The sequence below is a fragment of the Euwallacea fornicatus genome, chromosome 8 (genome assembly GCF_040115645.1).
Source record: "Euwallacea fornicatus isolate EFF26 chromosome 8, ASM4011564v1, whole genome shotgun sequence".
In the NCBI taxonomy this organism is placed as follows: domain Eukaryota; kingdom Metazoa; phylum Arthropoda; class Insecta; order Coleoptera; family Curculionidae; genus Euwallacea; species Euwallacea fornicatus.
In genome coordinates, this window is record NC_089548.1 from 4,049,686 (window position 1) to 4,076,110 (window position 26,425).

Below are 26,425 nucleotides of genomic sequence, written 5' to 3' on the forward strand. Positions count from 1 at the left end.
TGTGACAGATTAGCTTCAGTAAATACAAAAGCTAAGCCTAGAGCATCCGCGCAAATTCGGTCCACGTCGTGCATCATAATTCATCCTTATGGGCGGCAGTTATACAGGGGATAAAAGAAATCCCAGCCCGATTGTTGTGCAAATTTCATCCCGAGCTGGGGCGCGTGGCAAGGAACGTGTCAAAAGTTCAGGTAGACCTTTTCCCTCCTTTTTCAACACAGATTTCAAGGATCTCAACTGAAAAAGGACCGACTTTAAAACGGTATTTTCTATACGGCCCAGACTATGTTTTTTTTTCAGAACATCTGCCCCCTTTTGATATTATACGAAATGCAATTTCGCTTCGAGCTTGCTGCTGATGCGACCGTAAATTAAAAAGCCTTATGGAGTTCCAGAATTAGATGGTTTGGGGTTGTGATGCAACCTACGCAAACGTTTTTAAACCAATAAAATCATTAAGTGTTAAATAAGGACAAAAGAACTTTCAATTTGGACTGGATTTTATGAGGTTTTCTCCTGTTTAGTATCCCATTGGTTTTTTTCTGAAATGGCGGTTGGCTAATTGATTTGGGGAAATAAAAATATCGTAAATTAGCTCAAATTGTATTCTGCCGGCGACTAATGGCGCGAAAACAATAACGGTGGGACATAAAATTGCTGAAAATGGGGCACAGGGACTTTTTCAAATTGGCCCACTGTGCAGTGAGGGCGGGAGGAAGGAGAATTGCAATCATATTTTCTTGTTTTATTTCAAAGATTGCTCCTCCGCCACCATTTAACATGCCGTTAAATTAGTCGTGCTAAATTATTTTGTTTAATTGGCTAACGAGACCAATAAACGAATTCTCTTTGAGACGTATCGGAGAAACGCCACTATGAACTTTTTTGTATCATTGGCGACTGAAAGCAGTTAAGTTGTAAGTGCCATCGAGCAAAAAAATTCGTTTACTGAGAAATTGATTACGCTTTTAACGGAAATTAATTTGTAATTATGTTTTTTGGCGGCTAATTTAGAGTAATTTTTCTTAAGTGGATAGAAAGCTTGGAATGCTCGAAGGAATTTTCAGGTTCATCTTCTTCCTTGCATTGCCAAGATTGATCATTGTATTGTCTCTTCGTATATTCGTAGTGAAACCCTATACAAACAGGGTGTCCCAAAAAAATTTTCCACGCACAATTAAAAAGTTTATAGTTTCGAAATACAAGACTTTAAAGTATTTTTTAGTTGCTTTTTACAGGAAGTCTTTAACTGAGAGCGCTTTAGAAGTATTTAAAGAACCGCGAAAGCTAGAAAACCACAATTCGGTACGCAGCCGTTTGAGCTCAAGATCTGTTGATCGAAAGTATTTTCAAAATGGTGGCACCTCCGGAAGTACCGTAAATCGATAGCCACTTTGTGATTTTAAATGAAATAACTAAGTTTTTTATGTTCTTATGATTCCATGTTGAATTTTACATAAATTTTATGTAACATACTGATAACTTAAAACGTTATCTTTTGGAGATAAAAATTGGTTTATTTCAAAATCGACAAAAATCTTCTATGGAAAATTTTTTTTATGGCGGAACACAGGGAGAACAACGAAATTTTTCCAAAAGAACGTCAAAACTTTGCACTTCATTCTTCCCAATTTCAATTTTGTAACATTTTCCTATTCTTACATAAGATTTGTTGGAATTGATTTGAGTTAGAAATGTGAAAATTAAGAAAAATATGTTCCAAACACAATTGATTGCTTACTGCTGTAGTATTCTTAATTACATGTTATAACTTGTTTCTTTTTCGAACATACATAACAAGCAAAAGGGTAATTCTTGTTCTTTAAATGTAATCTGAAAATGTTAAAACAAATCCAATATACATAACATACAGAAGAAGTTAACACCACTATTTTTTGCAATTTTCAACTCTTATTGCTCATATTCCAATATTTCCAGTTACGTGTTTTTTCGAATTTTTTGCCTTGATTTTTGAAGTTTACTGGTTAATTCATTGTCAAATCTCAATCTATCGTCAATTTTCTACATGGACAAATCCTTGAATATCTTATAGACACTTTTCTAGTGTTTTATATTTTCCCGTCTATACTGTAGATACCACGTCTAAATCCCAATATAAGAACCTCTTGGTCCAACATCGGTTTCAAATTGTAATTTGATAATTTCCTCTCGTCAGTATTTCTGATGTTTCTTCAACTGGTCATTATCCACATACTTATTCATGTCTGATTACTACCACAAATGTGTCTTCACTGCCAGTAGCCAGTTTTGAATCTTGTGAAATCTATGAAAAGTTGAATCGTATGGATATTTTCCCCTAAGAGATTCCCTTGGTTAAAACTTTAAGGCATCCCTCCGAAAACCGTTATGAAATTGCGTGAAAGCTTCGAATCTTTCCCTAACAAAAGACATCCCCATTCTCACATTCTCGCATTTCGAATTTACAAATTTGAGACATTTAGTTACGGAATACCGTTTTTTACCTGAACAAAAACGGGATTATCACCCAAAAAACTCCCTTTTGTGTTGGTGGATTGCTCTAAACCGTTATTTATAAGGATTTATCTTGTTTCGAAGCAAGGGATAAAATTGAAAAAATTTAATAAGAAAATTCTATGTAATTATTATACGTTTTTTCCAGTTTTGACTAAAGAATGAACAGTTGGCCTCACAACGGATAACAGTACCTTTGCGGCAAGAAAAAATTTCCAACATCATTCAAAACGGTGTCCTACAAAACATGCATCAAGGAATGAAAATACTCTTCCATTATCTAATTCTTCAAGAGGTAAACCACATGTTGCTGAATGGCAATTAGGGGCACATGTGCCACTTACAGAACTATCTATTTTTAAAGCTGGAGTGCATATCAGACCGACATTTGGCTTGCAGCGTTATTCAATCGTCGTGAAGTGCATTTCCTTAAGCGAAACCACCGTGTAACATCTGAACCCATATGGTCCCTTCTGCATGGTGGGGAAAGTTCCATTTGGTATAAAATTTATGCCTTAAATTGATCAGGAATTTTGCAAGTATTTATTGGTATCAAAAAGGCCACTGACGGAAGTTCTTCAATTTCAAACAGCCCATAAGACAATTTATTCCACCCTTTAGTAGCAATATAAGTAAACATTGAAAAATCCTCGTAAGTGAATGTCCCACGGGCCCGGCCAAGCTGACTTACCTGTGCGGACGAGCCGTTTCTGTTTACCATACGCATCGGGGGTCCCTCATATTAACAGTGGGTCGAAGTTTCTTTGCATGGGGCAAATGATGTCGGCCCCTAAAAAAGTCTAGAAAATGAGGGAATGTATTAGGTAATGTACCGGGTGAGACATTCAGAAACGAGGGAAGCTGTAGTTCAGAAATTATTCGTCGTTGGGCATGGAAACATGAGTATTGACTAAGTTAGTCATGAGAAATTAAAAAAATAATTCGAATTTCTGAAGCCGCTGCCAGAAGAAGTAGCTAAAAATAAAATACTGAAAGCAATTTTTAAATTTTTATGAAAATTATTATTAAATAATAAAATGGTTTTTCGAGAAATTTTGATTTTCTATACCTTCGATTTTACTTTTGTCCGAATGACGTGGCTACAGATTACAGATTAAGAATCTTTAATCGAGCATTCGTTTAATTTTTCGTGCATTCATATCAGCCCATTGGAGTGAGAACATACATTATAATGAGTGTAATTTTCTTAGGCTCAAAGTTTGGGCCAAAAGCGCTCAATTGCTTCGCTAATCAAACAACGTGGCTCAAAGTCAATGGCTTCAACCAATCCGTAGTTTCCAACTTAAATCCTGAGCTAACGCAAGAGTTTCCCTCGATATACGTCGTGGTAGTTGTTAAATCATACGTACGTTCACAATTACGTTAATCAAGCGGCTCATGTCGTTTGATTAGCCAAATCTCGGATGGGAACTTTGAATCCAATGTAATTTTATTTTGTTATTAAATCGATTTAAAATATTCCTTCTTGCAACTAATATGAAGATAAGAAGTTTTGTCCACCTAATGATATTATTGATCCACTGCCTATCCCGGCTCCCTCATATGTGCCGGCTTTTAACACAGCCGAACAGCTGTTGGACTCGAAACACCCCTCGGAATTGAAAAATGGGTGGAGTTTCTTACCCGCGCGCTCGTGCCACATGCCAAACGATAAAATTAGATCGGAAACTTTCAGTTCATTCTATTTTACGATTTCAAAGAGAACACGTATCAGCCACCGACTTCACATCCGGGTAACTTCCCTTAAGACCAATGAGCAATGTTTCATTAGTGCGGACTAATAAGTGAAAATGTCGCAGATCAGTGTGGTGCAATACAACGGGTCCGGATCGCAAAAGTTGAACATTCTTCAGCAGAAGACCAGCACGAACCATGTGCAGGCTGGTGATAGACACGTTATAGTACTCAGAAAACCTACACCGATTTTACCACAACCGAAGGATTGTCCAAAAGATGATATACTGATTACGAATCCGGGACGGAAAGGTTTCAAGAAAGGGGGGAAGGAGGTAAAGACCAGTCCTCCTCCGATGGCAGTTGCGAGGAGAAATGCACGTGAAAGGAACAGAGTGAAGCAAGTGAACAATGGTTTTGCCAACTTGAGGCAGCACATACCCAACTTCATTGCTCAAGCTTTTGAGAGCGGAAATGGGAGAGGCAACAAGAAGCTCAGTAAAGTGGAGACTCTGAGGATGGCCGTTGAGTATATCAGGAGCTTGGAGGACATCCTGGCGATGGACGGTTACGTTTTTTCCAAAGGAGAAACTTCATCTTGTACATCCCCTACATCTCAAAACGATTCCAACGACTTGGGCTACAACTTCGTGATGTCCCCTTCAGATGACGAGGACGACTTCTCATCTGTAGCCACCCCATCTCCACAACAATACATAAGAATCAACACTTCAAACAATACTTTCGAAATCGTTCCTTCAACCTTATATGAGAACTCTGAGAACTTAGATCCAATGTCTGTAGATCAGCAAATACTCAGCGACCCGAACCTTCTGGACTCCGAATTGGACCTCAATAGCCAGGACTTATCGTACTTGCAAGTAAACGCTTTACAGACCACCGCCGGCTCGTTGAGTCCTGGAATGTACAGCGAAGGATCGCTGAGTCCGAATAATGAGACCTCAATTAAGCTGACAGAAGCAATGCGACAGCAGAACTGTTTCATTCCAGTATTTGCCACTGGAAAGTTGGGAAGTAACTTTAACGTGCAGATTAAGGCTGAATTGGATGATTTACCGCTTATTTCCTTGAAGCCAGAAGAGGAACTTGCGAGTGCTGAGGCCGGCTGGTGGCAACATAGTGCTGATGGGCAAGACGAAAGAAGATAGCAGACATTTGCTGAGTATTAGGTATGCAAGTTGATAATGTGATAAATTGTCCAGTCATTTGTTGCTTGCTATTAATAAGGCAGTAAAAATTCCATTATGAAGATACTAATAGGACATTTGCTGCCGATGACAAAAAAAATAATATTTTATCTAGTAAAGCAGTAATTCTGTATTTTCAGATTTGCAGACTTTATGATCTCACGGAGAAACAGACTTGAAAGGTGATTTAAGGCCGAACTCTTTTAGCCTAGTTAACTTATTTTTTGTGTATTTTAGTGTAAATATCTTGTGAAGAATTAATTACATTTAAAAACTTATATGTATAATAGTTCATAACCATAACTTTTAACCGAAATGTCTCAGGTGTATTAATTTAATTCGTATGAAATGTATAAAACTGAATTTCCTCTCTTCCTCTCTTTTGAGGGAAACCAATGTAGGAGTAATGGTTTTTCCTGGATTTGATCATATAAGTAATGGAAATATTTTAGGGTCAAGAGAACAATCAAAATTCATTTTATTTCTAAATGATATTAAACCGAATTTTGCCTTACTAAGATTGAAATTTGGAATGTTTCCAATTAATCGTATTGTAAAGAGTGACTTATTTAGGCTAGTGATTATTGTGAATCATAAAAAACATCAGACTTTGTTAAGTTTTTTTAAAATTTTATAATATATATTTTCTTACATTCAAAGACTTCTTTATTATTAAAATTTCTTTTGCAGTTTTTGTGAATAGATCAAACGTCCTTCGAGTCGAGTGATACCCATGTTCAATCACCAAACTAAGGGCAACTTGTGGAGAACTCGTCGACTGTGAATATCAGGCATAAGTGATCAATTCTCATTCAACTTGTGAAATCGAATTTTTCATTGAAATTTGAAATAGGTTTCAGTGGCATTTATTGCGTTTCGCGTTCAATCCGATTTAATGTTGCAGAGCCTACCAGTCTCATAGGTTGTCATGTAGAATAATGCAACGAAAATTGCATTCGAAAAAGTTTTAAAGACCAATATATATATCATCTTTACGTAAGATACCTGGCTGCCCTTTTTTCGAAAATTAAGAAAATCAAAGAAATAAATGCATAACAAACTAAATCGAGAAACTCATGTCAAAATAAGGGAGAAAATAATTACGAAATCTCCCTGGACATGTTGGGACACACATGCAGACTTGCAGCTCGAGATGTACATAAGTTTTTATAAGTACATCAATTAAAAAAATAATAATTTTCATTGTTAAAACCAAAAAACAACGAAAAATGGGTCAGCCCCCCACGACTTCCTACACACTCCTAGACACATTCGGGCATCGATTTAATAAAACGATGTCCCCCTGAGATGTTTTATTGTCGATTATTTATACAGAATTTCAATGGTTTGTGCGGAATGGGATCCACTTTGCGATCTTCTGTCTTAAGTGTTCCAAAATTGGTCAATGGGTGCAAGATCTGAAGATCTGAGTGGCCAAATAAAAAATTTACCTCCTTTTATACACGAAAAGTAGCCCAATGTAGTTCTGACCACATCTGGTCGTGTCTCCTCTTGTTTCGAAAAACTTTATTCGGGAAACTTCTGAAATAGAATAGAAGATGTTGTCCAATAGTTCCTGGATGCTAGCTGGATAGTTGTAAAGTCCCTGACGAGCATCAAAAGTGGCTCGCTATTGTGAGCAGTAGTCCCCCACACCAGCACTCCAATGCTCTGTCAAGCGCATGAGTGAATTTCATTCACCTCATTATTTTCTCGTTCTTACTAAACCATCATCTATACCCAAGTATAATTTGAGTTGGAACGCGAAAGACTCGTTTTAAATGCCAAGCTGTGTTGTAACGGACCATCCCAATTGATTTCGCCGATGGTCAAGGGTGAGACGCAACACGAAGTGGGCACGGTATGATATCAATTCATAAATTGTTAATCGGCTGTAAATTATTTGCAGCAGTTCCAATCGTAATAAATTCAGATGAAGCAGGAAAATAATAAGGAATTTTCATGACCTATTTAATAGCATTCTGGAATTTAAAAAAGTAGGTAAGTTCACAGTAGTGGTTTCTCTATTGAAAATGAATTTAAAAATTACAAAAATTCAGCGTACGTTACGATTATTCAAAACGTTCCGACCGACCTGCTGTGTAGATAGGCGTCTGAAATTTCTGAACGAGCTTTGATATGCGCGTTTAATTAAAATATTTTCAAGAGATTAAAAAAAAATCATTCCGGCCTCCGAATCTCGGAGATGAAGCGATTACAGATATCTGTTCTTCAAAGAACCTTTTTTCTCATTTCGATCCAAGAAATTAACCCTTAGATCTTTCCAGGAAACACCTTCGAGGATGGTGGCGCGCTAAGTTTACCGCACAGGACAATAGCTACAGTGAGTAACTTAAAATTCGGACACCGCGATATTTCACTTTACAGCTATCGTAAGGCTATCTAAATCATAATTAAAATTATGGAAAATAATATACTTTATTAAAATATGTGCTCAATTAACATGTAACTTCATTTTCATTTAAATAAATGCAATTTCTAACGACTAACAAAATTAAAATTAAATTAAGTGAAAATTTTTGGTTACTTGAATATTCGGACGCTACTGGTTTTCTTAATTACCACGTACTAATTAAACAATTTATTCTTTTTAGTTAATATTTTGTAGTGTAACCGTTGTTATCAATAAGGGCCTGCAAACGTTTACGCATATTGAAGATAATTTTTTTAAACTAATTTGCTTAAAGAAGGCCTAATTCTCGTTTCAATCGTTGTTTTAACATTCCCTTTGAAGGTATTTCAGCTTTTCTTATTTTTCAGTCTGATTCCCCCTATAGGTGTTCCATGGGATTGAGGTACATCGATTAAGGTGGTGGTTATAATACTTTAGGGCAATTGTCAAGTAAATATTCGTGAACATGATTTGTGTTTGGACTCATTATCTTGGTAAAATTTTAAAGTATCTGAAATTCCTATTTTCCCGGCACTTTGACGTCAGTAGAAGCGTTCATCCATTATCGAATCTATAAAAACGAGTTCACCTACTCCAAATGTGGAAATACACCCCGATGCGATATCGCTCTCATTTCCACGTTTAACAGTAAGTTCAATATTATTTATTTTAAATTCCTCACTCTTCTTTCCTCACACCATTCTTCGACCATCGGATCCAAAAACATTCTATGTACTTTCGCTACTGAAAAAAACGTCATTCCACCAAGTATCACACTTCAAAATAAACTCTTTTGAATAATTCAGTCTTCCTCTTTGGTTGATTTCACTGACAAGTGGTTTTTCCTAGCAGTTCTTCCATTGTATCCATTTTCCTTTAATGCTCGGAATATTTTTTGAGGATGGACTTGTTTCTCAGTGCCTCTGAAGAGTTCATCGGCTAATTTTAGTGCCCTCAATGCTGGATCATTTTTGATTTTTCAAAGGATGGTCCTTGTGTCGCGATCATGCAATTTCTTTGGTCGGCCTTTTTGGGATATAGATTCGATACGACCCCCTTGTTTAAATCGTCCAGTGATGTCCGCCACTGTACTCTTGCTTACCTTACATAACTCAGCAATTTTTCTGTAAGATTTTCCATTGGCATTATGCAAAATCACAAGCTGTCGTACATCAAAACTGGTATTCCTCTTGCGGGCCATTATACCTATTTATGGTATAGTGCAATAACTTAAATTTAAGTGAAATTATTTTTTTACCATCACCCGAGTTTTTATGCCTGTATCAAAGCAACATTCCAATGAGATTCCAGAGGTCAAAAAATATTTTATACAGTGTCCCAATATTAAAGTCACTCACTGTATGTCATGGCAACTTTTTACGCAGGAGCTTATGTAATACTCGAGCAAATCTAGTCATAAATTCGAGGATCTTTGGTTAGCTTAACTGCCTAAAGCTAATATACAAGGGGCAAGAGAACATTATTCCTGGTCATATTTTGCACGAATTGTCAAACAAATCCCGGGGGCACAATCCCTTAGGCCTTTAAGATCAACCTTGCCTACCTGGAAGGGCAAAAAGGTAAAGATCAGACCGCGCTCTATATATTTAAATATCAGATTTATATTTCAACATTAAATAGCGTTCCTTTTGGGGGGTTAAAGTACTTTGATAAGGATTAAGTTTTGCCCCGATGCACTTTTTACAATGCAGGCTGCTCTACCTGCAGAACGAAGTCGACCTGAAACACAATATGCCTCACTGGGACGCATTCGAAATTATGATTCTGATCCAAAGTCGTTGGTACGTGAATGATGGGAGGACTGAATCATGATTGTGTAATAAAGGGAGGAACATTGTCATATGAATCTCTAAGTGTGGGAATAATTATCGGGAGCGCAATAAAAAATTTGATATGACTGCACTGGTTTCTGGTCGAATTTAATACAATGCGTCTGACATTGAACTTGAAGTGGTATTCTTTAGATTCCCCAAAGCCAGAGCTTATTATTCAACTCGATCCTGTCCCGCGGACGCCCATTCACGGATTTCAGACATACAGAGTGCGCATTATTTCTTGTCCCGGTGAAACGCGTCTCCGCCAGGAAAGGAGAACTTGTTCTTGGGTTCACGTCGAGCGAGGGAATTGAATGACCGAACGAGTACCCATTGACGTAGGTCGTGGGAGAATAGGTCAGTTTCTTGATAGCAAAATATTCTAGATATTATCATAATTTTTTTAATGAAGATCTTACCAACAGGTCACGTGCCAGCAGCACCATCCGATAAAGCGTAAGTTAGTTTTTTCATTTGTACTATTCGTTTTTTGTAGGTTTCGAAAATGCCGACAGATTCGTCATGGAATCGTCGACAAGGGCATTTGTTCGGGCTCCTGATAAGGAGTGTTCGCTAAAAATTAACTCAGATCTAAATTCGTTTTCTAACTGCAAACGGTGTGCAATCCCATCGCCAAAACAACCCCTCCTGGAGTGTAAGGAGTTATTTTCAAAAAAAAAAAAATTAAATAAAAAGAAAGAAGGTAGTTCAGTTGAAGACCGCCCCAAGAAAGGAAAAAACCCGAATGATGTATGGTTCAGGGCTTCCTTTGCCCGTTATACCATCGAAGACAAGTTGGTAGAGATGATATAACAACCACGGGAGACTGCTATAAATCTCCAGTAATGAAAATTTATTTGCACTACGCAATTTACAAAAGCATAACTCAATATTTGCTCAGTATTCGATTTCACGTAGAGATCGTTATTATCTTTACGTTGATAATGTTTTTTGGAAGATTTTCCTTGTAGTTATTTTACCAACGTTCCCGTATCGAAGTTGAGTAATCTTCCATCCATTCAAATGTCAACCAAATATTATATGCCCTGCAAAATACAAATAATGCCCCCTAATAGGATTAAAAAACGGTTCAGGCCCACGTGCACCAGGGTCATTCTTCGGAGGCTGAAACGGGCAAAATTTGTTAAATTTGTTTTATACTGCCGAAATCAGCATGAGCAGATTTAGATTTGCCAATTCTATTAATTCCACAATATCTCAGTAGAAGCTTAATATGTTGGGCGTGACTAATGTACTGCATGGACATACCCATTGCAAAGCAGTGCGCAGCACCATAATTTCATGCTTTGCAATGGTCTTTTTATGGAAAAAGATTTCGTAAAGTTTTTTGAGGGAAAGTTTTCAGCTTCCGGTTAAAGTAGATAAATTTTGAGGATGTAGAGGTTGAGGGTTATGCAACTCAAGAGTCAGAGTCTGAAACCGGCTTTGTCAGAAAATGTTCGGATCTGCAAAGGATCGGAACGTGGGGACTTCGGTTTCCCCAGTCAAATCGAATTTGCTGCTCGTAACCACAGACAAACATATTAAAAGTCTAATAAGTAAAAATACATCTTCCACCAGTTGAACACTAGCACCCTGACGAAGATAACAAAAGTGATCGAGCCCTGAGGAGTTTGAAAATTTCTCTTCCATTCGCCTAACGCTAATCTAACCCAAGATTACCCATTCCATCCTCTAATTTGGAAGATCGACAGGTAATTTTCCTTAGTTAGTTCATTAATGGATTCGAGAACAAAATGCCATAGAGACAATTTAAACTACACCTCAGGTTTCATAGAAATACTCTATTGAATACTGAACCGAAATACTTAAACTCGATTCTTAATCTCGGATACTGAGCAATCCCTTCATATTCATGAGTTTCGTTGTTTACAACTTAAAAATAGATTCATAGAAAATATGTGACTGTCACTTTCACACTAAAATATACAATAAAACAATGAACTTAATGAATAAAGTATTATAAGGTGCAGAAAAATTACTGAAATGTTTTTGGAAACCGCACGAACCCTTCCAGGTTTAAGGATAATAATGATTGGTGAGTTTCGTACTATATACAGGACGTCCTGAAAATTTCCCTTTGACGTTCTCTTTAATTTTTTATTTTCAGCAGTTTTTCAAAAATGCGTGTACGACTATATTCCATCAAGAAATTCCTAGAAGTTCAGTACTTCTCTGAAGTGCGTAGAAGCTTGCCTCATTCGAGACTCAACAATTCGATTACGTTTTTGATGGGCCCTAAAACTTCTGAGAAAGTCGGTTTTGCACCCTGACCCTTCAACCCTGAGACCTTAACATACAGTGCCCCTAAATCGATTTCCGTAATCCTTGAAACTCACCGGAGCGAAATTAACCTTCATACATATTTTAACGGTCTCGCCAAGTTCGCCTTTCATATCGAAACATTTTAACAGATTGGTGCCGTGAGTCCCGAAGGAGAAAAGACTTTAAGGACTAGCAGTACAAAAGGGCACCTTATTTATTTTCTAAACGGTCAAAGGATCGAAAGGTCTCGTAAACGAGGATGCGAAGTTCCCACGACGTCTTTTTGAAACTTGTTTTTCAATATACAGGTAAAATGAAAGTTCGATGATATAGCGAGGGGAACTGAGAACTATGGCACCTCGGTGTCTTCATTTTCAAACCATTTCTAGTCAGAATTGTGAATGGAAGACTGAAATTGTGCGTGAGTTGAGCGAATCCGAAGGTTCATTTTTATGATTGATGACATCATGTTTAAGGAACTCCTTAGCAGTTTCAAACATGATTTATCACGATTGAGCGATGTAAATTCATCGAAAAATTTACATTCCTTCAGACGGCTATGTCGTTGCATTCGAAAATTAATTTTGAAATCACCGAGTTCGTACAGTGAATTTTGATTTCAGTGCTCATAACTTGATACGTTAAACTGGCCCGTCACGGAGCAGTCATGGGAATCGAACTGCAGGCATCAATAAAATCTAAAAACTGGTAGTGAGGTTTGCTCATAAACACAGGAACAAATATTGAAACATTTAAATAACTAAGTAAACATTTCCTCCGTATTTACAAACTGTTTCTTTTTTCTATCCCGCGGGCCTCTTTTGTCCTTTTGTTTGATTAGGTTCACGTGGGACCGTGCTTTATTTGTATCACCCTGTTTGATTTGCGATAGTTCTTAGTAGAGTGTCACCTGAAAGTTTCGAGATGGCAGGAGATATTCTAATGAATGCAAGAATTTCCTTATGGATCATTGGTGAAGTTAAATAAAATGTTAGAGTGCTGTAAAAGTCTGTATACGCACACGTTTGAGACAGTGTTTTACAGCACGCACGTCGATAGGATTACATTTTGTCTTAAAGTGTTACTTTTGGCCTGGAAATTCACGCGATCAAGTCATTTTATCGGACATTCGTAAAAAAATTAGTGCCCTCTTATGATATGTTGGGAAGGAGGTCCTGGGTTATTCTCCAAATTTTTCCTTGGTCTATGATTTTGATGTGAAAGCAGATTTTGAGCTTCGCTTATTTTTCCTATTCATCAAACCTTGTCTTTCTTTTTTCTTTTTCGAGTGTTTTCAGTCACTCTCTTTCTTTCTCTCTAGCCGCATAGGTTAATTCAGGTTGGAAATTTGCAACAAAATAAAAAACGCCCTGCAGAATTCCTGATATCTATGAATAGAAATTTACCAAAACGTCGTATGGATGCTACATTCTCCTGCACAGCTGAGCATATTTAACACTTATGTGTTCGTGTTCAAGACAGTTTCTTAATTTGCAACCCACATTTCCGTCAGGGTTTTACCCCCAGAGACATCTTCTTCTTTTCGTCCGTGGTACAGCCATCCGAGATTTAAATTTCCAAGAAGATGTAGGATCGCTGACAATCGAGTTATACAGGGTGTTTTCAAAAATGTGAGCAACATCCCGGAAATGAAAATTTTACTGATGTTTATATATTTTCTAAATAAATTCTCTTCCAGTTGATGAAATATAATGAATTTATTTCAAAGTAGTAAATTTATTTCCAACAAGTTTAACACAAAAATGTTGTTTATTTTGGTATTTAAATGATGGCATATTCCATTAATTTTGTAAAATACATCCTTTGAGAAAATGGCAATTTTTCTGAAAAACGGTTTGGTTTACGTGCCTCAATCACCAGTACCTTTTTCTGTTGGGTACGCAAGAAATCTAATAAACCACATTAACCTTAAAAAAACAAAGCTTTGAACGTTTACGGATAAAACTTGCCTCGCCTTCGCCTCCATGGAGATATGGAAAGAAGTGGTAGGTTCTATCTCGTTAACATTGGTATGATACACGAGTGACCCAAAATTCATTAAAATTCGTCAATTAAAAGAAAAGTTGTTTAGAAAACACCATTTACGATATCAAATTTTCAAGATCTGAATTTCCGTACGGGTACATTTTTGGAAAACAATTTATAAGCATAAATAGAATTTTTTGTTAAGAACTTTTCATTTCCGGGATATTACCCACATTTTCGGAAATACCCCGTATTTTGTGACTATGAAGCTGATAACTCAGGATATCTAGAATTCCCTAACACCTAAAAATAGCTCAAAGTGTGACCCATAATAACCGGGGAATGGTAAACATAAGGTGAATAACACTTGTTGGTAATATTTCACCCCGAACATCAGAAACTTCCTCTAAAACAGACATATCAACCATATGTGCCGAATTTACTACTTTTACCACAAATTTATCTCCGTCTCAAGAGACATATGGCACACGCTAAGTGGATGCCATTCAAATAAGGTCGCCCGATGAGCAAAAAATCAAAGTTCCTTCGTACACGCAGTCCCAGAACTACCCGACCTGATATATTTTAAAAATATTATATAATATAAAATATTAAAAAATTATTTATAAATTTCGGCAATTTTGTGGTTAAAAATTGTGTATATTACAAAGTTCTGGCCTTAAACAGTTTTGAACGCATTTTTATTGAACACTTTTAGAGGTTTTGCGAACATGGAAAAATTGGTTATCGATATATGATCCAATACCTTAATTTGAAAAGTTTTAAACCATCCTTCGGAATTTGATTCTACTCGAAGAGAATCTGAGCCATCGTTAGCAATTGTAACATACTGGATGACAGAGTTTAAACGTGGTCATACGAGGTGCCAAGACGAACTCCACAGTGGTCGGCCCGATGGCACTCCAGATCTGACCACTTCAGATATTGGGGCGCAAGCTCACAAAACTGTACTGGAAGATTGGGATTTCAACAAGTACGATATATCGCATTTTCATCGAGCAATTGGATATGACAAAGCTGTGCGCAATGTGAACAGAAACAGCGAGGATGTTTCAAGGGAGCATTTGGGAGCATTGAAGCCTAGTTTTTAAGTCGATTCATAGCGATGGATGAAACATGGTTCCATCATTTCATGCCTGGAACGAGCAGTCAAAACAATGAACTCAAAAGGGAAAATCGGCTTCAAAGGAGGCAAAAACTGTTACAGCTGCAGGAAAGGCGGTGGCGTTAGTTTTTTGGGATGAACGTGGGATAATTTTTATTGACGATTTCCCTAAAAACAATAAATCGAACATATTATAAAAATTTGTTGCAGCGGTTGAGCGAAGAAATTAGGGAAGAGCGACCGCGTTTGGCTAAAAAGAAAGTCTGGGTTCAGCAAGGCAACGCACAAGTCTACACTTCCGGCGTTACGATGGCCAAAATCAATCAACTTGGATTCGAATTTTGGCCTCGTCCATCCTACTTGCCAGATTTAGTTCCCCCAGACTATTTCCTCCTTCTCATCTTGAAAAAATGGCTCGATCTTGCCAATAATGAAGAGCTGGAGTCCGATTGATAAGTATTTTGAAGCATTAGAAACTTCTTCCATAAACATTGTATAGAAGCCATAGAATATCGCTGGGAAAAGTGTGTCAATCTCAAAAGACACTGCGTTGAGAAATAATATAATGATTTCAAAATCTTGTTTTCTTTAATTGGTCGGGTACTTCTGGGATTATCCTCGTATGAAGATCAATGTCTGAGAATTTACTGCATGACCCGACGATATATGTGGGAATGATGTGCCCATTTTTGAAGTGATAATTTCCAATAATAAATAGCCTATTAATCTGTAAAATGTAATTGTTTTGCGACATCTGAACTTGTCCTGTCATCGGTCAAATGATTTAGTTCGGATCCGTTTCTTGTACCGGCGGAAAATAATAAGGGTCTAAGCTGGCAACAACTTGCGTAATGTGGAAATTATGCAAATGCGTATGGGAACATTTTTGGCGAGCAAAAGGGCATTGTAGTTGGTTACCGAGCGTGTCATTTTTGGGACTTCCCGGTGAAAAAATCCCATTGTTTTGGTCTGGGATAATTAAAATATATCTGCCGACGTTTAGGGTGACCCTCTTTTCAATATAACGCGACCGAGTTTTTTTTTGAAAGATATTTTTGAAATGATTTCAGGTATCTAAAGGTTTAACGGTAAATGGAGATGAGTTTTTGTTTCTCCATGCGTAGTCACTCAGCTAAATCGTCCTATCGTCCCCAGTTAGTAGGGTCCTCGTCATCCCTGAATTTCAAATGGTCAGAAATGTTAAGAGTGTAAGATGTAAGTTCCTGGGTTTGTTCGATGTTATTCATAATATTCGTGTCTGGTTTATCCACGCCAATAATACAAACGGTACAGAAGAAATTTAGGTTTTTGTTCATAAAGCACCTAGTCTATTTAAAAAAAAAAATATTGCTCCAGTAGCGGATCAAGAGAGAATTTATGTTAATGCAACAGCTAATATACCGTGTATCATAGTCGTATAGCAATGGCAAAGGGTCGTGGTGTTTTTAGATTCAACCATTTTGTTAAATTGTTGCTTCTACTTCAACTATTTGCGGTCTAGCACGCCTCTGGTTTTTTTTATGTACAAAACATCTTCCATTTGATTTTGTTCCTATCTCCGATTCTTGCTTAAAAATCGTGTTCTGGCTCTCCCCATGTTTGCGGAGCAAAAAGAGCTTTATTACGGCCGTTAATGGAGGCGCGGAATTACATTTTAGGACAAGATGTACAAAATAATGTTCTTTATTCGAAATTGTGATAGTCAACTGACATTCCTCAATAGAAATCGCCATAGAGTACGTTTTTCTTAGTTTCCGTTTAAATCTCTCCAAAAAACATTTTAAGTATCATATTTTACAAATCTACTCAAAGCATACACATAGAAAAAATCTCATAATTTTAACTATTTTTGAGATATTTTAATCTTAGTAGTTTGCATGTCCAATTTGACAAAAAAGGGAATTGAATTACGTCGCATTCACCATATTGTTCACAAACTAAGAAACCCCACGTAACACCATAGGCGGATATGTTTATAGGTAGGTATGTATTCCTTCCAACTATTCTTGATATAAATAAATAATAATAGGTTTTTTTATATTTGTATAACATAATTAAGAACAATAATCTGAGAAGAACATTTTGAAGTCTATTCTAGATTTCCTATTGCTGATCAAAATAATGCTTTTCCGACGAATGCGCAGTAAACTGGTTTTACCACACGCATTTGCTGTTTGAAATAATACCTTACCGCACATATTTGATTCGGCATGTTGAATAACTATTTTCTGAAGTTTTCTTTCTTTTTTCCTCCTTTTTCGTCTTGCATTGTTTTATCTTCGATTTGATGGAATCTTAACAGAAAGGCAATAGTAGAAACATTGCGTAGTGTAAGGTCAGATTGTCATTTTGAGACGTCGGTAAATTTATGGGAAAGCTAGTGGTACAATGTTCCAAAATCTTGGGAAAAGCTGAAAAAATGGACAAAAACGCCGTGGGTGGTTCCTCGATTTCACCTTCCTAAATTGAAGTCACAACCCTCTAGGCTTTCAAAACGGTGGAGATGCCCGTACAACCCCATGTATTTTCCATGTTGCATGTCTACCACATATGTGAGATTTAGGTAACCTGAAGGTATCAAAATATGGGTTCTCTAAGGTGTTTAAGATTTATAGTATGCAAAAGCTAATGTGTTTCAAAATGGTTTTCCCTTTCAGGAACTTCATCATCATTAATTTGGAGCATATTATATTAAACTGGTAATTGTCAGTAACTTGAATTCATGTAAGGTAGCATTTATAGATTGTTTTGAGTAAGTGAGAGTGATGTGAAGAATCATTTTTGATATAACTGAGTTACCTAAAATCATCTAAGGAAGAATAACTACATGGGACTATTTAGTAGTCCTAAGATGAGGTGAGCCCAATTATTCAACTCCTGTCGTTTTTATGTTTATCATCTACATAATTTCTGAATTATTTATTATATATTATATATATATATATATATATATATATAATTATTATATTTTATATTATTATGGAATTATTATGAAGATTAATAATATCAATTCTTTTCTGTTTTGAGCAATTCTACACAGGAACAATTATTGCAAAGTGGTTAAACATTGGCAATAGTGCAAATAATACTAGTAATATTTCTTTGAATGTTGATATGTCAGGGAGCCAATTCGAACAATGGACGATTAAACCTCAAACATTCATATTTCTTAGTTACCACTAACAACCATTTGCTTCTATACCAATCGTGTTATTTACCCAAGGTAGAATTTAAATATCTCACCTACGGTATATTTATTCTTCGACGTCACCTTCAACATCTATTTTCAGCTCATTAATACAGCAGACAGTTTAATCGCCTGAATGGCTTGTTTTCATATTTTCGAAATTATACTTAAGCACCGAACTAATCAACGTTAAGCCACCGATTTCCAAGTAACCGTGACATTACGTTGTTTTTGTTCTTTACGATCGCACCCCATCAAGACCAAAAACGATGCCGTTTCATCAAGCAAACCCGTTGGTATTCCGTAATTATCTACCTGATAAAACCATGTAATGATGGACAGTGAACATATATTGACATAGTTACAAGATTATCCTGTTTTTATCAATGAATTAATGAATTGCTCCCCATTGTTACTTTAAGCTGAAGATTAATTTGCATTAAGCGCAATTATCAGCGGGGTCCAACATGACCTGAAAAGTGCCAAGGAATTCATACCTCGATACTTATTTGCATGTTCTGCAAGTGAACGGATGGTCACCTCATTGGTGGCATCTCGTTCACTTCAAATTAATTTTTGATTTTTAACTTGGAAGTCATATAAGCCACTGTCCCATAAGTCTTGGTGACAACAAAAATGTGCTACTTAAGTCAGACAAGAAAAGGAATTCCACTAAATAATCGAAATGGAAAAGAATATTTAAACTGAGTCGTAAACCGTCTTAATCCGACAAGAAACCAGCTTGGCCAATACTTATAAATTTGAAAAGCGAAAGACGCTAACGTCATCATGAGTTCCTCATTAACAATAAATCTCTATAATAAAGTCATCGGCTTGAAAAGCGATTCTTCACCAAAAGAGGTTCCCTCCGAAATATAAACCCCATTATCATGTAAAAGTTAGTTAAAAATGTACAAAGACGCCGCGACAGCCCGATCTGTGTTCCATTGAGTGCGCGAGGCCTGTATCTTTATTATTTTTGAGTTTAATTCTGAATTATGGGTCACAATGTTTTGACTTTAATCTTCAAAGTTCCTTTAAGTGAACAAACGTCTTATCCTGATAAATGAACGTTTCATCCCACCTACGCCATCACGCATGAATTGATCTAAATTCCGTTAATTAAACTGGTTCAATAAAAGTTGAGCAAACAAAAAATTGTGAGTAAGATAGTGATACTGAAAAAAACCACTTTTTGGTGGCCATACGTAAGTAAAAGGAATTAAAATAATTAACGTAATAACAACTGGGGCCGTGTGCCTCACCTGCCTGCAGCCTGGTGCCATTTTGAATGCGGATATTTATTTGGTCAAACGCAGTGCGGCTTTCTTCATTAATATTTATGAACCCGAAACGCGCTATTGGCAGGTGCCGATTGCTTGACATATTGGTTTGGGATCGATAGCGACCGATATTTTTTTGCATATTGCCCTTTACCGCTGGAAAATTCTCCAATGTTGAAAAGTGTCTGCCTTTTGTACAGAATTACAGAACATGTTTCCAATTAAATATTATGGGCATTTTTGTTTCGAACTTGCTACCATCCTAAAGTTGGCTTTCCACGGTAACAGCATTTGAAATATTTCACTCTTCCTCAATCTCACTGCGCCGATATTTAACAGAATGTCGAAAGCCAAAGAACCATAAAACCTGGCATGCCGCTAAATAAAAATTTTACAGGAAAGCCAGCAAACTAATTTTATTGAAGTAAGGAAGTACCCTTTTTACTTTATTAAACGGAAAACTTTATTAATCGCCCTATTCGCCAGACTTAACCCCCTCAGATTATTTTATATTCTCAAACTTTAAAAAATTACTCAGTGAAAAGAAAATTGCCAATAACGAAGAGGTGAAATCCGCGATTAATGCCCATTTTGAAACATTCGAGACTTTACTATGGAGTATATAAGTCATAGAACATCGCTGGGAAAAGTGTGTTAATCTTAAAGTAGACTATGTAGAGGAATAATGTAATATATTCCATGTTTTTTTCTTAACATGTTGGGTCGAGTATTTCTGCAACTACCCTCGTAAATATTTACTGCTGTATTTTTCCGGAATTGGTCAGTCATTTCATATGAAATTTTAATAGACGTTTCTGTCTATTTTGAATTTGTGAGGAAGTATTGAACTTCTGGTTCCGTAGATGAATTGCGTGTGTCTAAGAACAAGATGGGTCTCCAAGAAACCACAGAGACGCATGCTTCGTATTTCAAAAATGCTTCTTTTCCATGATGCAAAAAAAACAGAAAATGAGAACTTTAAAGCCATGACGATACAATCAGGTATATACAGGATGATTAAAAATTAAACTGGAAAAACTATAGATGAGTATTTACCGTAATCTGAGAATACAATTCACATGAACGTCAGTCTGGTAGTACTTAGTTTAGGAGTTACCTCATGACATAACAGTGTAATTTTTTAAACTTTTAAACTATTTGCGAAAATCCACATTCATAGGGACTAAGTTTAAGTTTTGTGTGAGATATCACTTGATCAAATTTGAAAAATGTACACCAATCATTTTCATGCACTAAGACAACTGAGATTATCTTGTGGTATTTGCGACATTTCCAAGCCATATTCATACGGTTTTTTCTTCACGTTACTGTGAGGATTCTTTCCTAAGGTTTAGTCTTTTAATTTCACATCACCCAGTCGAAGAATGGTTTCTTTACTGAACTGGAGTGCCGTAGAAATTGCATCTAGCGAGCGAGAATCCGATATTAAGTGTTATCAAAGAGGTGACATCCAGAAAGGAATGTTGGACAATCCGTGGATCTCGTACAAAATATTAGTGAAATCTGAAGTCACCAGCTTTCAGGAAAGATTCCTTGCACGGATAACCAAGTTGAATTGTAGCGCTTATCTATCCTCCCAGCAGTATGTAAAACTCAGTAGCAGCATTTGGTGAATGACAATATAGTGAATGTTTCTATACCGTGAATGTTAGCTACAACAAATATCACAAATTGTCCATGTAAAATATGGTGCATTATTCTTGATCATTTGGCCCCCTTCGCATATGCCATATACATTATACTCTAATCTTAATAAAAAATTCAAATATATACAACCCCCGTGACTTGTGCCAAATTAGCCCTGCTTCCTTAATTTTCTATCGACACGCTCAAATTCCGGTGAGAATGACGTATCTCGACCGTTCCCCGGATTGAAGTGTGTCCAGGGTTGGTCGCATTTCCGGTTTTTTCAACAAACCGCCCCGGTGTTGCGCGACACCCCTTAACGAGAACTCGCACACGTGCACGAAATTATTTAATTCCATAAATAATTGGATCTCCTTGTTTTTTTTTTTAAGTAAAAGAAAAAAATCGTGTCTACATCCTGTTTGATAGACATAACTGTGATAAGGACATTTCAACTGATGGTGTTAGTTCTGTGAGATAATCGATTTCAAGAAAGTGAAGGTACATAATTGCATTGGCAGAGACCAATTAATCATACATCAGATAAAAATTCATTATTGTATGGACTTTGGACGTATTTCTCAAAACAAACTAATGATTCAAACCTGTAGATTAAATAACATACGTAACCAATATCGACATCTGATAGACCTCCCATATATGGCCATAAGAATTTTGAATTAGTATTAAGACCTCATACTGAACCAGTTTAAATCTACTTTTGTTGAGGTAACCATATAAGAACCCTTAACCTCATAGACTTTAAAATACTCTGTGCAAAGAAATATTGGATAAAGCATTGGCAGCATATTTTCAGAAATTGCAGCAGGCTTTTGAACTTTTTGATAGAGATGAATCGATAATTAGAACATTAACAAAGACCCAGCTGGTAATCGCATCTAATCGTTATGGTGATGTTCTTGAAGGTTTCCGCGCTCTTAAGTTTCAAGTGGCCTTTGTGGGCCACATGTGAAAAGAGTTGTAGGAGCCCGTATGATTAACTTTGAAATATTAAGGCTTTGATTTTTCAGAGGGAGTTTTAGAGAATATTTTAATAGAAAAATATAACTAATTTTAACCCGTAACTAGTACCGAAATAGACCCACAATTTGAAAATGAACTGCCCAATAAACCTGCTCATATTTCGCTATAAGTGCCCGAATAGTTGAACCTTATAACTGAACATCCAATATACGTATAAAGTATCCTTCAAAGTTTTAGACCATGCGTGAGAAGCCATCGCCATGTCTTGAGTTAATTTGTCCCTTCTTGAAGAATTTCGAAGAAATCATGACTGATCAAAAATCTGCTGAAACTATTTATTTTTTATATTTTCGATATTTTCAATTGAAATGCCTTCAGACAAATAAATCTTCAAGATTGAATACCTAATTCGGAGATTAAACGCTCTCTCAGGGGCTTGAGGGACTTAATAGCTTCTGCTTTCCTTTGAGGGACGATATTTCGATAACTCATTTAGAGTTGAAACGATTAAAAATCGGTTTTCAAAACTCTCGCAACGGAAACAAATCCTCGCTGGATTTAGGTCGCCGATTTCATAGGAACTGAATAATTGCAGGAAATAAAACAAATTCAAAATGCAACATACATTTTATATATATTCTGAATGGATGAAAACATTTTTTTTTCTATTCTTCAATAATAATCTTTATCATTCGATTGGAAACTTTCGTCTGAGTATAGAATGCTACGGGGGCTCACCAGGAGTGATTCTAAATTAATTAAAGAGGCAAGAGTAAGAAGCTTAGTTAATCCAAAGCTTTCCATCTAAGGATCAACAGGGGGGTTGCATAGGAGCCATCCCACATTTGTATATTTGGCATCTCTTCCAGTTCTGCACTTTCTATTTTGATTAATGCTTTTATCTAAATTTTTAGTTTTTAATTGTGAACATTTCGTCTTTCTTTCCTTCACTCATTTCTCTCTTCTTCCACCCACCTCCACTCACCAACCAGAAATTGACTTGCCATTTCACCTTGAATGTACCTCTGTCACTTATATTTTTCTCCTGCATATTATTGCCATATCTATGTACTTATTACATGCGGTGCTTTACGTAATTTACTACAAACGCCTTATCATTAAGCGAGTTCAGTACATTATTATATCTGATTACTCGAGATGAGTCATTTAACCATCCGGATGTAATGAGTAATAGACGAATGATATTATTATTGTATAAATTTTCGTATATATACAAATATGACCACCAAACGTGCATAGATTATAAATATATATCTAAAAGTAAACACAGAGTGAAGCGTCTTCTTTCGCTGGTCACGTTCGCGTTCACCTCTTTGTCCGACAATGGTAAATTAAGCTGAAAGAGGACAATACTCGGAAAACTGGATCACCGAATAGGTTCGTTTTTGAAAATTATTGTTGTCTTTTTTCTGCATATCGATATTTCCGTATAGGCATCTACGTTCAGCAATTAGGGGTTTTCGTGTAAATGGCGCTGCGATCGGAACCCGGAAAATCGATTTTAAAATCATGACATCTTTGTCTGACAATCGCATTGATTGAGCGTTTGCTTTGGCTGACTTAACAATTGACATTTGTCATTTTCGCCTTTGAACTTTCAATTTTGAATCCGGGAAGCGTCTTTTTTATACTTTTTCTCTACGATGCCTCGGACTTTATGCCGTGTGTGCGGACATCTCGTTAACGACGTGGAAAAATGTGGAATTTAGGAAACACAAGGTATTTGTAACTTATATTTTACAACACAACCAATTTATTTGAAAGAACAAGCAACCACACTTAACCTTCAACAATAACCGAGCAAACTGTTGGTGAATTGCCTTTTTGTACTGTTTAGGAAAAGTCGGTAACTAATAGCTTCTTCAGAAATCTGTTATCGTTAATTTGCAGTTCGGGAACTGCTATTTACCAAATTCAAAAATTTCCGAAACTGGACCGTTCTCTCTTCCTCATTTTCCAATTTATAAGTGTATTTATATTATAATTTCACGTATTTAGGAAAGAAAGGATTTCGATATCTACTATTATCTAGCCAGGCGGCTTATGGTTGCTCATCTCGTGTTGTTGTTGATTGAAATTTTTTACTGAGCATCGCACCTCACCCCTCACATCGCCGCAAAACGAAAAACAAAATATTTCGTTCTCTACCGGCGAGGTGCTTGAAACTCGTTCTGTAATTGGTCCTCTCAAGCGTGCGCTCCCTCCATACAGCAACAACGCACGTTGCGTTCACTCAGCAGTCCCCCGTGCGTTCGGTCGGATGGAAGGACCCGATGTACGTTGAGGTAAAGGAACCAAACATGTGGTGCTGGCTTGAGGAACCAGCCCAAATTTAGTATAGACAATAATAGCCACCATATTAAGATATTTGGCGAGTCACAATCACCGTCAGAATGCGACGTTTTCGCTACTTCACTGTTCGTAAGAAACTAGACAAATGAGCTACGATAAACGTCGATGTTGAATTCTTGGTGAAGTGCACGCTGAGGTTTCGTGCTTCACTACGTTTTTTACCTTAATGTTTAGTAAAGGAAAATATGGGGGATTGGAATTCTCAAACATATCTATCATGTTTTCGAGTTGCATTGTATTAAAAGTAACTGCTTAAAATCACACAATATTTATTACAATACATTAAAAAAAACCAAAGTAAAAAAGTCTTAAATAAGCAAATAAATAGATATCTTAATAACTTATTTGGGTAAGTAGTTCATCTACTTTATCAATATAAAAAAAAATCTAATTAACAATAAAAAAATATCTGATTCGAGTGTTTACAAAATATTCATTATATACAGGCTACTACCAAAAAGCATCACAACAAGCTTTAATAGAGAAACACTGGAATGTAATTACACCTTGACTGAGGTCTGTTCACAGACCTTTAGAGACATTCACCTGTCGGTTAACTCCAATTTATTGAATGCTATCAAAAAGGTACCATCAGGGCCCAATCCCTCCATTTGAGGCACATCCACAATGAACCCTGTGGACTTGGCTTCCACCGAAATAGTTCGCTTTGCCGGAGGAGGGGCAGCCATTCGCACAGACTCAACGATGACGTTTTCCTTCCTCCATGGTTCAGGAGCCAAAGCCACTACTTCCTGATATTCTGGAATGGCTGCAATATCTGGAACTACAAGTTCGGACTTTCTGGAACTAGGTCTCTTGATGGGCCCGATTGAGGTCCTTAGTTGTACTATTTCTTCAGATCTCTCATCTTCAATCTTGGGGTTTGTTGATTCCTCTTGTAGCGAGTGAGTGCTGTTTGAAGAGTCAGCGTCAGAGTTATTCGAAACTGTTTGTGCATTGAAGGTGTTTGGAGCAACGGTTTTCTGTGCTGATTTCGGCTCTTCTGACGCACTCGTAGTTCTACGACCATAGGAGTGCGATACCTGTACACTGTCGCGTTGACCCACGTTGTAATCCACAACATCGTCGCTTTGAGTTCCTTTGTAACAATTACCCATCTCCATTAAATAAAAATACCGCACTTCCGACCACTTTCAATCAAGCACGAGAACTGAAATGATAAACCTTTAGAGCGTCAGTTTTTAAACAGATGATAAGATGAATCTTTTAAAAAGATAATTTTGTAATTTAGACGCCAACAAATGATTTAAATATTTATCAGGTGAAAATTAACCAACGATTCTAAATGTGGCTATTAATCCTACAGGATATGACAAGAGTGAACTGATGTATCATGGAAAAATTACTTGACTAAATTGGTAATTCAGGGAAATCATTTTTAGTGTGGCGCCAACACCACATGTTACTTATCAGGAAATGATAAATCTGGGGTTCTTGACAATTTTCGTATAGATTAATGGTTATGCTCAAATTACATTTCTATAAATAAAAACGTCAGTTTATTTATGAAGATTTGAATTAAAGTTTGCCGTGATAGTTTCCCAAACGGTGTTAGTAAGGAACTTGAATGAACTCTACAGGCATCGGATGTAAATAGGTGTGCTTTGCCAGACCCCACTCTTCGTATTACATGGAGCGAAATTCAGTCACTTCATTGCTCAACGAACATTCCATATTGCATACAACCTTTGCAATCTTTATACAATTTTTTACATTCAACTTAAAACATCAGACTTACTAACTACACAAAACGATAAAAAAAAATCTATGATGATTAAACTTCCTATCACCGACAAAATACCCATGAATTATTGAGATTTAACACAGGTTACCGGGCAGTACTCATCGGACTTCTGAGTAAGTGGTAGTAGCATCATAATTTATCGAT

The 26,425-nt window shown here is 36.6% G+C and overlaps 2 protein-coding genes and 1 long non-coding RNA gene across 9 annotated transcripts in view; all 3 read left to right on the plus strand.

The window, feature by feature from the left end:
• Window positions 1-4,213: 4,213 nt before the first annotated feature.
• Window positions 4,214-5,965, plus strand: LOC136340481 (uncharacterized). The gene is made up of 2 exons (XM_066284616.1): window positions 4,214-5,378; window positions 5,537-5,965. The coding sequence occupies exon 1, from the start codon at window positions 4,305-4,307 to the stop codon at window positions 5,355-5,357; it is 1,053 nt and encodes a 350-aa protein (XP_066140713.1). The 5' UTR covers window positions 4,214-4,304; the 3' UTR covers window positions 5,358-5,378; window positions 5,537-5,965.
• A 1,164-nt stretch (window positions 5,966-7,129) lies between these two features.
• Window positions 7,130-12,687, plus strand: LOC136340479 (uncharacterized). 5 transcript variants are annotated; one of them, XR_010732312.1, is made up of 7 exons: window positions 7,130-7,248; window positions 7,306-7,397; window positions 7,685-7,740; window positions 9,795-10,001; window positions 10,057-10,100; window positions 12,080-12,238; window positions 12,554-12,687. It is a non-coding gene; the product is annotated as an uncharacterized lncRNA (long non-coding RNA). The 5 variants fall into 5 exon arrangements; XR_010732311.1 differs by having other exon boundaries at window positions 12,080-12,687; XR_010732310.1 differs by lacking the exon at window positions 12,080-12,238.
• A 10,389-nt stretch (window positions 12,688-23,076) lies between these two features.
• The window catches only part of LOC136340653 (cuticle protein CP14.6-like), a 46,645-nt gene continuing 43,296 nt past the window's right edge, over window positions 23,077-26,425 (plus strand). For 2 of the 3 annotated variants that reach the window (XR_010732344.1, XR_010732342.1), the window contains exons 1-2: window positions 23,408-23,541; window positions 23,598-23,883. The gene's annotated coding sequence lies outside the window, so the exon portion shown is untranslated. Of the gene's footprint in view, window positions 23,163-23,407; window positions 23,542-23,597; window positions 23,884-26,425 lie in introns of those variants that run through there. The other variant, XR_010732343.1, reaches the window with a different exon arrangement.